Consider the following 16,517-nt stretch of genomic DNA (forward strand, 5'->3'; position numbering starts at 1 on the left):
ATATGGGCCAGGGGGTGGGGCAGGCTTAACTGTTTGGCCGTTTGGCAGGAACATGGGTGTACTGTATCAGATCTGTAACATTTAACTTAGGATGTGGGAATGAAAACTATCAACTAGAAGCTCACAGGAAATAAGATTAGAGTAAACTAATAGCAATTACCTGTATATATTCCCACCACAGGCCATCAAATGGGCTATTAGAAAGCCATCAAAATATTTTTAAAAGTTTGGACATTTGCATAATAAGCTTGCCATGAAATGAGATGTCATGAGGACAATCAAGTTATTAACATATACATAATCTGCTGTACACAGAAGAGAGGGTTTCTGCACCGTATATGTACTTACATATGTAGCAGTACTCAAGTGACACAAACCACCTCAATGGGTGCTTCTTTTTGGCACTCATTTCCATAGCCACAAAATTCTGAATAAACTGAGCTCAACAAATATTTGTTGAAAAACAAATGAATTAATACACCTTGACTTTGTAGCCCCTTTCAAACCTGAAGATGTGAATCTGTTACAACTTCAACAATTTGTCTTACTTGTTTCTATACACTTTATTTAAGATATTTTAATAAATATTACCTGTCTCAATTTTTTCTCTCATGTTTTTCATCTGTCATTTTGCCTTATGTTCTTAGACATAATTGGGAACAAAACACCAGATGATAATACAATGCAATGATTATAGACATGAAAGTGAGGTGCCTCTAGTTCCTACTGAGTGAAAAAAGCCAGTCTACAATCATATGTATAGTATAAATATGTAATGTTCAAAAATATCAGTAATCAGGTGCTTGAATTTTGTCTGGGAGGTAAGTAGGGTAAAGGAAGAACTATGTTTTATGCAGAAATGTATATGGAGAATAAATTCAAATATTATAATAAAAGTGACAAAAATCATAGTAATAGTAACTGTGTTTGCTTTTCTCTTTATTCAAGCCCTTCCAAGTGGTACCTGATACTCGGTGCTGTCTGCATCTCTACCCTCTACATCCACCTGCAGGGACTCTGTGCTCTCCTGCTGGCTGTCCTGGGCCAGGCGGGCGTAGGGAGTACTGCTGCTCTGGGGTACCACATCATCATCTGTGAGGTCAATGGTGAGGTAGGGGCTGGCAGGGGATGGCCACGGTGTGCCTGCCAATGATACTGTCCTCCGCCTCAGGGACTGTGGACAGAAGGACACATAGCTTGGGCCACAGCAAACCAAGTGGGTGACCAGACAGCAGTGGTACCCCAATTGTTTCCCAGGCAAGCAGAAAGAGTGAAGACTAAGTTAAGGAGAACAGAGACCACCAAGGATGGTTTTCCAGGAACAAGTAACCCATAAGTGGTGGGAGAAAGCAACTTGCACCTGAACAGAGGCATAAGGGCGAGTGATGCAGAGAGGCTCCCAGAGCCAAGCTCAAGAGAGGGCGACTGGTCTCCGTAAGTCCTTACTGTGTGCCCAACCTTGCAACAGGATTGGAGAGTTGCTGTAACCCCTGGGGTGGCCTCGAGACAGCCAATGAAGATACTAGGGAGACAAGACAGTTCTGGAAGTTGGTGGTTTCGAGCTCATTCGAGGAGGGGCAAGAACCCAGTCAACCGGGAATTTTCACATTCTCACCCAAGTTCCATCCAGGTTCAGGCTGAGAGAAATCAGGCTTAAAGAGAAGCTTACCAGTACCCAGGAGAGAAAGGAGAGCAAGACTCTGAAAAGGAGACGAGTGCAAAGAATGGAAACAAGTTGTCACCAGCCGTGAGCAGTGACGCAGTGAGAGAGGCAGCTCTCCCACTTAGTCTGGGGATGGGGTCTGAGCATCTGGGAACCAACCCTGGTAGCTGAGAACTCCACGGGGGACTCCTCCATGTGACTGCGGCCCTGCCGGCCTCGGGTGGACCGTGGGGAGGGCCTGTGCCTCTCCCGGCTGGAGGCACTGTTGCTATTTCGGGTTCGGACCTGGAAGCAAGAGAGGATAAGCACGAGGCCTTTGGTGACTGGAAGCATGGAGGCTCCGGCAGGGGCCAAGAGGCAGTTTTAGGTCAACAGAAGAAAAAGAGACATTAAGTAGTGGGGGGACTCTGGAGTGGCTACTTCCCACCCCAAAACTCTCCAGCTAGTGAGATAAGGGAATAGAGAAACCAGCAGTGCCACCCGACAGTCCACGGCAGATCTCACTCTGCCTGTCACAGCTGAAACTGCTACCTACAAATTAAATTGAAAAATAAAATCTAAGTCTACTCTAAACCAAACATTTTTTTTCCAAAAAGCTTTAGAACGATTGTTACATTCTTCAGGAAAAGTGGTGGAGCAAAAGTGGATGAGGAGCCCTTAAATTTCCGTCTCAAAATGGCACACACTTGGGTGTTGCAGACCTGTGTTCAAATCCTGCACACCAGAGTTAACTGTTTAACTTTGGGTAAGTTACTGGAATCCTCTCACCTGTAAAAGGGGATGATACACATATACTGGGTGAGACTATGAACTGGGCCTGCAATGGTCACCAAGTGTCAGTCTGTTTTGCTTAGCAGGGCTGGGAGACCATGAGCAAAAGTTGCCTCCCCCTTTTCCAGATCTCAAACTTTAAGTCACAGAATTCACCTACAGAAGTGACTCCCCAAGGTAACTGGCAACTGAGCCATCTACCTGCAAGCTATCATCCTTGGGCACTTCCAAGAGCATTTTTAAAAAAAGAGAGAGAGATAAGGAAGATGTGGTACATATACACAATGGAATATTATTCAGCCATAAGAAGAAAACAAATCCTACCATTTGAAACAACATGGATGGAGCTAGAGGGTATTATGCTCAGTGAAATAAGCCAGGCAGAGAAAGACAAGTACCAAATGATTTCACTCATATGCGGAGTATAAGAACATAGAAAAAACTGAAGGAACAAAACAGCAGCAGACTCACAGAACCCAAGAATGGACTAACAGTTATGAAAGGGAAAGGGACTGGGAAGGATGGGTGGGAAGGGAGGGATAAGTGCAGGTGGAAAGAAAGGGGCCATTATGATTAGCATGTATAATGTGGGGGGGGCACAGGGAGAGCTGGGCAACGCAGAGAAGACAAGTAGTGATTCTATAGCATCTTACTGCCCTGATGGACAGTGACTGTGATGGAGGTTGTGGGGGGGGACTTGGTGAAGGGGGGAACCTAGTAAACATAATGTTCCTTATGTAATTGTAGATTAATGATACCAAAATAAAAAGAGAGAGTTTAAAAACTGCCATGTATGTGTGAAAGAAAACCTTCACAAGGATAGTTCATGAGCTTTGCTGTCATTTTCCAATGTCGAAACATTTGTTCACCTCTCTCCAAAGTTCCCCAGGGAGAACCAAGGTAAGTTTTTCTAGGCAGGCCTATGCGTGGCTGGAAGTTCGTTAGCTCAAAGTTGGGGACTTACAGCTGGGCTTTCAGACCGTGTCCTGGTTTCACGGAAGAGTTTTGGCATCACTGGAGTGTCCAAACCATCTCCATCTTCCCCTTCACCATCGCCATCACCTGTGAGATCCTTTATAAATGAAACATAAGCTTTAGGGTATCACTAAAAGGTCAGATAACCAGAACAGTTTCAAAAGGAAGAGTTAATCATATTGAAAATAATCTTGATATTGGTCCACATGACCTTAAAAGGTTCAACTACCTCATTTTGTTCCAGAAAGGTTCTACAATGGCTCACCACATGAGTTCAAGACATGACTGACAAGATAAACCCCAGAGGAATCAGGAAACTGAGAAAATGAGTGTCAATGCAATATGTATCATGAAGGATTCTGTGTCTACACCCTAGTTAGACTGGTTTGGCCATGCCTAGCAAGGGAGACTGGTCAATTTTCACAATTAACAGTGTCTGGGAGAAATCATAGGCTCAAGGGAGATACCTCATGACACAATGACCAGGAAGAAATGGCGCCAGTTCTGCGTCAAGTTGTAAAGGCTTCCCTAGTCCAAGTCAGTGGCATACGTCAAAACAGTGAAAACTGAGCACAAAAACTAGAGCAGTGGTGAGCAGCCTCGAGGTCTGGCCAGAGGGATTAAGGACTTGAATTTTCACTTGCCAATTCTGTGGGCCTGGGCAAGTCCATTCTTCTCTCTGTAGAACTGTAACAGGGCGGCCCTTATAGCATTAACACAGTTGTAGTGAGAATCCAGTTAATGTATGCTTCGCCCAAGGCCAGGCACAGAGGAGATGCTCAGACAGGACATGGCCTGACTGTTGCGGCTGTCTCCCAGAACTGAAACAGCTGTCCTGAGCCTCTGGTCCCGGCACACTGTCCCAGTTCTCCACACAGCTCTTGTTCCTCACCGTCTGAGTGCCCACTGGGTGCCCTCCAGCAGGATAGACAGAAACTGTATGAGGCACACTTTTCATTTGTCCAAGACTTGTCTAGCACTTTGTCCCCAGTGCCTGACACTGGTTCTTTGAAAAAGTAACCAAACGGACAAAACACTAGTATGATTTAGTAAAAAAACAGAAGGCATAAATAATGTCAGGAATAAAAAAACATGGAAAAACTAACTTGGAAAAAACTGAGATAAGTAGAAACCTAGATACTGCAGTTAAGTGTTAAAAGATACTGTGGTGATTATTAAAAATTCCCTGAAACAGCTAGGCAAGTTCTTTCTAATCCGTCAAGAGAAAAAAAAAAATTCCTTGAGGCCACATACCCTGCTATCAAAACCAGACAAAGATATATTACAAAAAAATAAAATCATATATCCATTTTATTCATAGATACTAAAGTAAATCAAATTCAAAACATACCGTGACCAAGTTGGACTTATTCCAGGAATAGGACAGTTTGCTACATAAGAAATTTATCAGTGTAACTCATCATCCAGATTAAGAAAAAAACAACTTCAAAAACTAAGTGGAAGGATGTAGTAAAAAACTTCCTAGTTTAATGAAATTAATGGTTATGATAAGAAAGAAAGACTTGGCCTATAACAACAGCAAATACCATCCTAAAGTGAGGTTGTTTGAAGCCCTCTGTGCGCTTAACAGTATTCAAAATTTGTCATTCATCAAATATTTATTGGGTAGCTTAGGTGGGCCCCAGGTTCCACATTTAATGAAAGCTTAAGGGAACACCCCAGAACCCTGAAAAAGGGAGAGTAGATCCTGTACCTGAGTATAACTCAGCAGGCTGGAGACTTCCCGCTTGGATAGTCGTGAGCTTGATCTGCGGCCTGTGGAGGAAAGAACCAGAGTCCGTGTTTTGAGGAAGAGGCAGCTACCCCGCTGCATGACAGCCATGTCTTCCTTGCTGATGGGCTGTCCTCTGTGGCCTTCCTCTTTGGGCTATGGTTGGGATCTCCTAAACATCCTTGGGGTTAACTCCTAGCTCCTCAGGACCCATCCATAGTCCCTTCGATGTACTCACACAGTTCATAAGGCAACAGGGCACAGGGCAAGCACCTAAAAAGACCCAAAACAATACTGAAGGTACCTGTAAGAAAAGGCATCAAACTCCTTGCAGAACTGGCCATTTATGACACTGAAATGGGCAATCCAGTGCCTGTCATATCAGCCACAGTTCAAGTGTTCACATGTGGCTTGTAGCTACTATGATGAACAATGCAGAAAAAGAACACTTCCACTCTTGCAGAAAGTTCCATTGGACAGCACAGCTCTACAGGAGTTCTCAACAACAGGACGGGACAGTACAGGGGTTTCCAAACCAGCTGGGTCTGAGAATCTCAGTGGGTAGGATTCCCAGGTGGTACGACCTGGGAACTGCTCAGGGGAAAGGATGCTGAGAAAGGAAGCCTTTTTCTTCCCACACAATCAGCCCCAGCTGTAAGGCAGGGGTCCCACTGCACAAGAGCCATCAAAGACCCCAGCTTATGCTGCAATCACCCCTATCGTGACTGATAAAGGACAGGGGTCATCACCTTAGGGTCATCTCCTCTGAATCCCAGCTGAGATGAGAGGAGAGGAGGGGGCCAGGGGCTGTGGCAGGGATGAAAAATGGGCTTTGCTCTGCCTACATCCTCTTCCCTTCCCTAGGGGGTATGATGGAAGTTGTCAGAGAGCAGACCCTCTCCCCACAACCTGCCCTGAGCCCGCTGGAAGACTTATGCCCCAGCTGTGTTCTGCAGCCTGCCCCACTCCACCTCCCCACGGCCCAGCCACCTCTGATCTCCGGGGTGACGACAGCCTCCAGGATCGGGGGAGAGGGCGCATCCTTAGAATCAGAAGACCGGTCGCTGCAGCCCCCATTGGTCATGATGGAGTCTTCCCTCCTGCTGGCGTCCTCCTCTCCGTTGAGACGTCTGGTGTCTCCCTTCATTGTTTCCTGGCAGGGCCAGAATTGGCAGGGTAGCACAGGAGCAAGGGCATGAGGGGTCAGCACACCCCCAAACCTCCTGCCAATGGCCCTATGTCATCAGGCCAAGAGAGGTCCCTTGACGTATTCTCAGGGTGATACTCCTGCCCAAGGACCCCGCCCAGGCTGCCCCCCATACCTGCCCCCCTCACCAAACTCGGAGGCTCAGGACTTGGTTCCATGTGGCCAGGCGGCCTGAAGACTCAGAGGCCAGCACCCAGGACAGAGGAGGGGGCTGGGCCGTGGTCTGAGGCTCAGACTGCTCTGTGCAATTAGCCGGCCACTTCAAACAATGCCATTTAGGACCAGCCTGCCCTGGCCTGCCTGCCGCCAGCCTTGGTCCCCTCTGCCCCTGGCCCCCTCTCCCTGCCCAGGCTCTGCAGGGCCTCAGGAAGCCAGTGCATTATTTTCCCTCCTGACCCCTTTGTTTGCTCTCTCCCTTCCCCTCAATCTCCAGGTCCTCTTCCCACCCACCCCCTCCTCCCCCACAGAACAGCTTCTCTCCTCTCCATGGCAGCACAAGCCCCGCCCTGCTCCAACCTCAGGGGCCCATTGGTCTGATGGCCTGTCGCTCACTCCCCTCCTCCCTCACCAGCTGGGGCTCAGAGTCCCAAGTTCCCAAGAAGGGAAGGGATGGAGAAGGCACAGCAAAGGACTGGGGCAGTTAACAAGGAGCACGCCCCCATCTGCTCCAGCCTCACCCCACCTCTGGGCTTTTGTCTCCCCACTGCTGTCTCTCCTGACAACTGCAATCATTACTAGGCTATTCCGCCAAGACCAGCTCAAGCCAGGTCTTCACTGATGGGTTGAAGGGCTGTGCGACCTTCAACCCGGCCCACAGCCTGCAACATCTTTTGGCTATAAGAACCTGCACCTTTCTCTCATTTATGCCTTCTAATGTAATTGTGGGCCCGTTTTATAGACAAGGAAAAACTGATACACAGACTGGATTAGTCTCTCAAGTCAAAAATCATATCTAAAAGGTGGGACCAAGGCAAATACAGAGCCCAGGTACAGCATGAGGCCCCCAGAATCCCATTCCTTAGTTTCCCCCAAACCGCTCCAGAGGTGTTTGGCGCCACACCATCCTGTCTGGAACACTACCTGGGAAAAACTTCCCCAGAAAATAGCTGCCTATCAGCTCTGAGTGTTCCCGGCCCATCCCGGGGACTCACCATGCGGGACCAGATGACCCAAGCTAGCCTCCCAGGGTACCTTCCAGAAGCATCATCTGGCACCACACCCACCAGGGGGCGCTGTGGGAGCTCAGTCTGAAGGGGCCTGCAGCGCCCCCAGGAGGATTCACAATGCCAATTGGAATCCCAGTTCCCTCCTCTGCTCTTGTCCATCCCACAGGTGTGGGCGTGGGGCAACTAGACCTCTGCTATTCCCAATATGGCCCAGGAACCAGCACTCTTGGAAACACCTGGGAGCTGGTTAGAGCTGCAGAATCTCAGGCACCACGCTAAACCTACTAAATAAAGATGGACATTTTCACAAGATCCCTCGGTGATTAAGAGGCAAGTTCCAGAAGCACTGTTCTGGTTATAAATGTATACACTGATACACAGCACAATGTGGCCCAGGGTGTGCAGGTCTGTTCCTAGCCTGTTTTCTTTCATTACACATTAAGGAACCACACCAGCCCCACAGAGAAGTGCCTGACCCCGCCTCTCAGTACCTTTAACTCCCTCCATGCCCTAACCCCGAAGAACAGACCGGCTGACCTAGGGCCAGTTCCTGTGAGAAGTTGCCAAAATCCCAGGAAAACTGCTGGAGTGTGGTTCAAAGTAATAATTACTTTCCATCGTTTCGCCTCAGGCCAACCCAGTGAACTAAGTAACCTGGGTGGCCTGGCACAGGGTGAGAGGCTGGGCCACAGGGTTCAAGACACCGGGAGGGCCTACAGGGAATTTGGGGGAGGCATACAGGCAGACAGAGCTGCTTAGTCAAGAGCTGATAGCAGGTCAGAGGCTAAAATCAAGGGGCATGACTTTTTACTGGCTATCCAGGGCTCCCTCAGTCAGACAGCCCCTAACTGGGTCAATCAGGAGTCTCCCTCTTGTACAGGCCCAGGTAGAGCCTGGAAACCACAGCCAACAATGATTAACTACCTCAGGCTGTCTCCCAGAGCCTCAGCAGTGCCAACATGTCTGCCAGCCTGCTGGACAGACATGTGAGCAAAGCACCTTCCCAATGCCAGATCTCCACACTCAAGGAAAACATCCTGCACCTAGACTAGCCCCAGCACTGGAGGGAGATTCTGATGCAGAAACCAACCAGTGGTGTCGCGAGCAGCCAGGGCGCCCCAGTGAGCTGGCCAGTGAACTTCCCCTCCTCCCAGTTGCAAATTCAGTATGTGGTTCCATACAAAATTCCTTCTCAGTAGTTGTCATCAACCTGGGTTCGTGATGGCATTAACTACCCTTGTCACCTTACTGCCACAACCCACACCAGCCTCCAAGGCCCTGCAGCTCAGTTAGTTCCTCTCCACCATCCACCTTCTACACACAGGCCAAATAAATCCAGCCTCCAGGAAGGAGCTGCTGTGGCTCCCTCAGTCTAGATGCCCTCCCCATCTCCCTACCACATGCCTCCTCACTCAGACTTCAACCACCACATCTCAAAAGCTGGGAAGGCTTCTCTCAAAGGCTTCTGCTCCAAAAAGTAATAACCTGGCTGTCTTCATGTGGGTATATAAATCCTCTCACCTAATAATATACCAATTTTTTTTCAGTGTTTACTACCACATGCCAGGCACTCTTCTGAGCTGTATGTGTACTAACTCAATCCTTATATGTGGTACATTCCATTACCCCTATTTTACAGATGGGCAAACTGAGGCACAGATAGGTTAAACATCCTGATGCACACTTGATCAATGTGACTTGTTACAGTACATGAATCAAGTCCAAGGAAGTTAAGCAATCAAGAACACACAAATTTAACTACATGCTCTTGGAAACAGGAAGAAATTAGTACCAGGGACTGGTATGTAATGGTGGATACACATCTCTTTCACCTCCTCCCATGTATCTCAGTTCAGCATCTAGTGACTAAAGATCAGCATTTCTCAGATAATATGGCCCCCAAGATAAGCCAACTGCTTTATCTAAGACCAGCATTTAGAGCTACACCTTGCCACCCCACTATTGTGCAGTTCCCAGGTCCCTTTTCTAAGCTAAAAGTGGTACAAACATCTCTTTCAAACCCCTCCCACCCCACCACCATCCTAAGACCTGTCTTGTTATCAACCTCCTCTCAACAGACTCAGATGAATTAAGTCATCCCACAAAGTGGCAGTGCCAAGACTCACGTCCATGCACAGTCCAGGGCATGTGCCTACTAATTGCTGTGCCCAAGACAAGGAGGATGAGGACTATAAAGTTATGCACAATGCATCCAACATCCCAGGGGCTATGGGAGCCTTATGCCTTAGGGACATGATACACCAGCTGAGTGTTTCCCTTCACAGAAGGTGGTGGTCTAACCTTGTAATGTTGGGTGAACTCTGACCCTTTCCTAGAGGCTAGGGTCTAGCATGTGATTCAGGGGTGGGCTCACCCACAAGGTTCTCCATGCAAGACCCTGCCTCATTAGTGTAGGGTGTTTATGCCCTGACTGAACCAGGTCAGATGTGTCCAAATGCAATGTGGCAGACAGAAGGGTGGGTGGCACCCCCAATTAGATTCAGGGAGACGGCCCAGGGACTCCCCCCAACCCAGCTATAAAGCTGAGAAGTGATGTCATTTATTTCCTCCAGGCTGGTACTAGCAGCAGAGCTACTTCACAGCCCCTTGTAAATGTTAATTGCATTAATTAAAGACACAATGCAGGAAGTGGGGGACGGTGGGCATAGTGGGGAGGGGGGCACTCAGGCATCCCTGTCCCACACTCAGTTCCCCAGGGCTTAAAGATATGAAGCAAAAAGGGAGCCTTTGAAAAATATTCCCCCAGCTCCCCTATTTAAAACATTCTTTCCTCTCCACAGCCTGTGGGAGGAAGGGAAATCTAGACTTCTCAATCTTCCCTCTTGAACTGCTCAAGTCTTTGTTAGCTATTATTTCCCCTGTCCAAGATTCAAAAAAAAAAAAATAGCTCAGATGGAGCAATCACTATGTACCTCACAAAAAAAGAACTACTCTTATGAGTCCGCATTCTGCAGATAACTGAAGTAAGGCTCAGAGGAAACAGATCCACAGATCCCTTGCCCAGGCTCACACAGCAACTTAGGGATGGAGAATTAGGCCTGATCCAAGAGACAGATCTTAAGGACATCTTAATAATAACATGCTAAGTATAGTTACAAAAGTTAAGCCCAAGCATTATGATTAGCATGTATGTGGGGAGGCGGGGGGCACGGGGAGGGCTGTGCAACACAGAGAAGACAAGTAGTGATTCTACAACATCTTACTACACTGATGGACAGTGACTGTAATGGGGTTTGTGGGGGGGGACTTGGTGATGGGGGGAGTCTAGTAAACAAAATGTTCTTCGTGTAATTGTAGATTAATGATACCAAATAATAATACAATAAATAAATAAATAGATAAATAAAATAAAATAAAATAAAAAACATGAACAGACCTATAATAGTGAATGTAGTGGCTTGGGATGAGCAGACCTGATTTCTAAAAAAGTTACGCGCAGGATGAACACCTCATCCAGGTGAGTGGAGAGGAGGGAGAACACCCAGGCAGTGGGGACAGTACATACAGGGGCCAGGGGACTGGAAACAGGCAGTCCACCTGGCTGATGGCAGAGCACATGGTCCCCGCTCTGTGCCCTTCCCTGAAGAGGAATCTCCATGAAATTTCAGAAAAGATCAGATTCACAGGAAAGCAGGGAAGAAGTTGCCCTCAATGTTTTTTTCAAACTCCAGTTTTGGCATCTGTGAAATGAAATGGCCTCACCTGATTCCCTGGGTGGCTGGTGCTAAGGATCCCAAAAGTAGATGATAAAACCCTGAGACCTGGAGATTACACATTCTCACGTGCCATCTTGCCAGACTGCCATCTCTGCTTCACAAAAGGAAGCATCCCTTCATCCCAGATGATTCAGGAGCTTGGAGAATTGTTCTAGAAGGTGCCTCTAGGTCATGACTACATGAACCACTTCATTGTAAGGTAAACGCTGGGCTGTGGCATAGTTATCAGAATTACCAAGACTTATCCAAGGACTGTCTAATTGAACAACTGCAAAAAGTTGGCTATATGATGATACTCCTTGCAGCATTGATCATATTAGCAAAATATTAACACCAAGATGTTTATCAACAGACTGGAATAAAATTATATTCCATTTAAAATATCATTCATACACACACACAAAACCTAGGAACATACAGAGATCTGAAAACATATGACAACTTAAACTGGAGTTTAAAGTCAAGGTTTATTATCCCATGTAAACAAAATGCAAGCAACCAGCCCCCTTCCCCTACAATTTATCTGGGAAACCCTTGGAAGGGTGTGCGATGTGGAGTGGTAACTCAGAAAATGAAGAGTGAGGCAGCATGAGAAGCAGAAAATTCTGCACTTAAGTGTCCACTCCTGTGGCCAGGTGCCCTTTGGCAAAACCAGAGCCAAAGAGCCCTCTGCTTTCTCCTAAGGGGGCTGGGTAAGAAAGGAGACCAATATACTGAAAAGCCACGAACTCAGCCTCTCACACTGGGCTATACTTGCTGCTCCAGCCAATGCTTTAAATTTCAACCCCACTACACACCGACACAGTGGGGATACTGAGTCAGCCTTTAAGATGGCAATCTTACAATATGATTTAAAATGCCAAGTGTCTGTACCCTGTTACGTGGGATTCTACTGCTAGGAATCAGACCCAAAACCAAAGCTCTCATCAAGACCTGGGTGTCAAGATGGTCACTGCTGTCCTGTTTGTCAAAGCAATAGCTGCAAACAAATGACTGTCAATAGCTAAATACATGCAGCCATACTGGGGAATACTACTGAGAGGCAAAGAAAGAAGTAACTATTGTTAAATGAAACACGTAATGTGAAGAGTTTTGCATAACAATACAACCCACTTGTTAGTGTTAGCATATACATTAACCCTGTTCCTCCAGCATTTTTTCTCTAATGTAAAAAGTCAGGTCTCTAAGGAAAGTAGTTGGTGGGAGGGCTGACTACCCACGATGCTTTTATAAGCAGAAAGTAGACTTTAAAAACACCGCATCCAAGTAACATTTCTTCTTTTGCAATAGCCATTCAAGTTTAGTCAATCTAAAATTACTTGTATATGGCATGAGGTAGGGATTCACTTTTCTCTATAAGGAAAGTTAGACATCTATGATGACTAGTATGTCCCAATTCCACCTCTTTTTTATAAAGTTCTCCTATACACGTGGGATGTTTCTGGGCTCTATTTTTGGTATTTATCCCTTGCCACCCCTTCCAATCATCACAGCTTCATAATAAGTGCTTGTACCTGCTAGGGCAAGCCTACCAACCTAATTGAAAATGTTCATCTATTTTCTCAAAGGTCTTGAACAGCCCCTTAATTTGTGTTTTCTCATTTTTAGTTCCCTTTTCTAGCCCCTAGACTTCTTTTCTAGGGAGCTTAGCTCTACATGCAAATAAATTTAGACAGCATTTCTAGTTGGGAGGGTAGAATTGTCTCCACCATAATCAGAAAATACGTCCTTGTTTACTGCTTGTTTTAAAAAAAGACAAAGTATTTCACAGAAAAATTAGGGGATGGGGGAAGAGGGTGATGGTGGCCAAAAAGTACAAACTTCCCATTTTAAGATAAATAAGTCCTGGGAAGTTAGTGCACATACAGCATGCTGACTACACAATACTGTATTGTATATTTATTTGATAGTTACACTAAGAGTAGACCTTCAAAGTTCTCACACAAGAGAAAAAATTTGTAACTATGCAACATTAAAATAAAGGGAACTGCATAATAAAACTGGCTTAAAAAAAAACTCACAAAAATTTTTTTAAACAACCTGGTAGGGAGGGGTTGTCTGCCCACCTCCACACACTGGTGGAGCAGGACTGCACACAAAGAAGTTGGCACAGCAGGCTCTTTACAGCACCTCAAACCCACACATCTGTGCATCCTGCCAGTTTTGGGGGTACAAGCCAGGTGGAAGCAAAGGCCTCAAAGAAATTTAACATCATTTCAATCCAGACTCTGGCTCCTTGGCTAGCTGTATGGCCTTAGGTTTTGGTGACAATCATATTTAATTTTGAGCAGTTACTCTGTACTATGCTTACAGCTCAACATGTAACATCCTAAGACAGGTCAGTGCACTGGGAAAGGCCAGTCTTATCCACTCATCAGAGAAGAGTTTCTGCTCTGCTTCAGGTATCGTGCTTAGTATTAGTACTAAGAATCAAAGGTAGACTAGGGCCAGACAGAGATAGTCCGTGTCCTCAAGAAGCTGCCAGCTGGGTTAGGAGAGGGTGGTAGAGAAAACTACAAGACAGCTGAGATAACATGGCTGGTTCATCCCAGAACCTGCACTGCTCTTAATACTACATATATATATATGTAGTATTAAGGATTATATAGTATATTAAGTGTATATATATATATATATATATATATATATATATATATATCCTTGTGCCAAGGGCTCAAGAGGACAAGATTTTGCTCACACCTCTATGCACATCTGCCCAGACTCTTCCAAAGCCTATCACCCAGTTATGCACTGCCTGCATTTGCATGCACACTACCTCCCATGTAACCCAGGATAACCGAGGTTGAACCTCTGCTGACAGCCCAGCCAACACTCTCAGCCAGGTCCACATGTCTTCTGGGCTCCAGTGCTGCAGTTACATGACCCTTAGGCAAAGCCATGCCTGCTTTTGCTGCTGTAGTCAAGTTACACAGCACACATTCATGCAACCAATATGCCAAGGGCCCAGCACTGTGAGTCCAGTAGAAGCCTGGGTTCCAGCCCCAGCTGTGGCCCAAACATGTCCACTTGTAATAGGAAGCAAATGCTGCTTAGGAAGAGGCCCAATTAACCTCCAAAGGTGGGGCTGCAGGGAGGGATAGAAAAGAAATGGTTAGGTACTGTCCCCCCAGGGCCCTTTCCTCCACCCAGGAGCAAGCACAGGAGGCTTGAGGGAGAGAGGGATTGACACCAGACTGAGAACCCCTTAACTATGGTTTCACTGCAGCCAGGCCTGTACCTCCCAGGCAGGGCAATGGAAGATTCCTCCGTTCTGGGGCACAGACAGACCTGAGTTCAGGTAATTTCCTTTAGATTTTGGGAGATCCAAAGACAAGTTCAAGTTACTGTCCCACAGATAATTTTGGTCCCTCTCAAACTTGGCAATAAAGTTCAAAACTTAAGTATTAAAACTGAAAACAGTAAAAATAAAACTCAAATATTGGAGGGAGCACTAAACACTACAATTTAATATTCTCAGGGAGATGAAAGATGTATTCAAAAAACAAGATGGGGACACCATTAAAAATGGAATTTGTGGTCTTCAAAACAAAAAGATAAAAGCTCAAATACAGAGGCTGGAAGTCAAGAACATCACAAAGACAGAATATAAGGACAAATGGTCAAAGAAAATTCCATCAGGCCAGGAGACTCAGCATCTGATTAAGACAACTTATAGAATAAAAGAGCAGAAAAATAAAAGGGAGGTGATGATCCAAGGAATTTATAGGAGCCCCTAGCCTTTTTGGGCTCTCCCCTGCAACCCCCTCCCATACACCTGGTCAGCATCAACCCATTACAAAAAGAAACTTATTGGTTAAGAATCTTTTCCCACTGACAACTGTTTACCTCTCTCCCACCCATACTTGACTCTCAGTCATTTCCAGAAATGCATTTGTGATTTCCTCCTCTTAATCCTTCAGTGACTACCACTTTCCCACAAATTTCAAAGATGGTAAAAGACCATTTTCCAGGAAATTTAAGTTTGATCCTTGAGTCATAAAACTAAAAAGAGAGAGACAGGGAGAGTGAAGGAGGTGGGGGGCAAGCAGGCGTTTACACCAGGGCAGAGCCCAGAGGCCACACTGTTTAAATGAATGACCATCTCCACCAGTGAAGTTTATTTGGGCAAGTTGGCCGGGCAAGCTGATGTTGAAGAACATACAGGAGCAGAAGCAGGTAGTTGCAATTCCAAAGGCTCTCTTCCCACTACTCCACCAAAACTGTCTCCCTGTCAACTTGGGAAGCCAGTCCCAGTGGTGACTCCAGTGGTCTCTAAAATAAACTTTCACCAACTGAGCCACCTGTTCTCACCACTCCACTTTCATGGGTGTACATCCCTTCCCTAAAGAAAGGCTCCTGGTCCTATCTACATTTTTCTTCATTTATAAAAGAAATTGATTAGAGTCCCCTAAATGACAGCAAAACATTGATTACCTTGGGAATGTGAGATTACAAGGGATGATTAGTTTCTTCTTGGCATCTGAAGATAGCTAATTTGATTTTCACTCATATCAAAAACAGTGAAACATCTTTTGAAATATTCCAATTCCTTACACAAAACAGGTCCTCCTCCATTCTTTGCTCATTCCCTGGAAAACCTCAGGAATGCTAAGTGGGATTGCATTTCTCTCAGGAAATAACCACTTGCCAATATTTGAGTGTTTAGTACATAACATGCAACATTTATTGAATCCTCAGGATGTGTATTTTTTAATCTGTAGCAACTCAACTGATTTAAAATTCAACATCCCCAGCAAATCACCAACCATTTTTGGCCTATTTTACAGATGGATCAACCTCTGAGGCACAGGCCACTGGTTAAATGGAGTGAACAGGAATGTAAATCCAAACTTTATGCTAATGCCCAGGCCCCATTAGCCTTATGCCTCAGACTGTTAATATGACCCAATGAATAACAGGCATTCTACAATATTTAGGGTTCCAAGCTAATTTATTTTATGAATGGTAACTAAGGCTTGCTAAGCTTAATAAAGGATCCTGGGTTCCATTTAGTCCTAACAACTCTACTGGGTAGGTGAGTACACCTCACCTATGGAACAAGAATCTCAAGAAGGACTATGTGCCCTATGCATTCACCAAGCCACTTACCCCAGCTACAGCCAGACACATCTCAATACCTGCACTGGCTTTTTACCTTCTGAAAGGGCAAACTGTCCTGGGATGGTGGCAGATGTGGAAGTGTCCTGGGAAGTGCTAACTGCCCAGGTACAGAAGTGACTGGATAGCTCAGTACCTCAGTTCCATC

The 16,517-nt window shown here is 45.9% G+C and overlaps 1 protein-coding gene across 6 annotated transcripts in view; it reads right to left on the reverse strand.

Moving 5' to 3' along the window:
• DNMT3B (DNA methyltransferase 3 beta) overlaps window positions 1-16,517 on the reverse strand; it is a 38,452-nt gene that overhangs the window by 18,321 nt on the left and 3,614 nt on the right. For 3 of the 6 annotated variants that reach the window (XM_073236737.1, XM_017648607.3, XM_073236739.1), the window contains exons 2-6: window positions 6,132-6,294; window positions 5,124-5,185; window positions 3,399-3,506; window positions 1,823-1,948; window positions 965-1,174 (exon numbers count right to left, since the gene is read on the reverse strand). In XM_073236737.1, coding sequence (XP_073092838.1) covers window positions 965-1,174; window positions 1,823-1,948; window positions 3,399-3,506; window positions 5,124-5,185; window positions 6,132-6,288 — 663 coding nt within the window. In that variant the 5' untranslated portion in view covers window positions 6,289-6,294. The remainder of the gene's footprint in view (window positions 1-964; window positions 1,175-1,822; window positions 1,949-3,398; window positions 3,507-5,123; window positions 5,186-6,131; window positions 6,295-16,517) is intronic. The other 3 variants (XM_073236738.1, XM_073236736.1, XM_073236741.1) reach the window with 2 other exon arrangements.

This window comes from Manis javanica, chromosome 5 (assembly GCF_040802235.1).
Source record: "Manis javanica isolate MJ-LG chromosome 5, MJ_LKY, whole genome shotgun sequence".
NCBI lineage: Eukaryota > Metazoa > Chordata > Mammalia > Pholidota > Manidae > Manis > Manis javanica.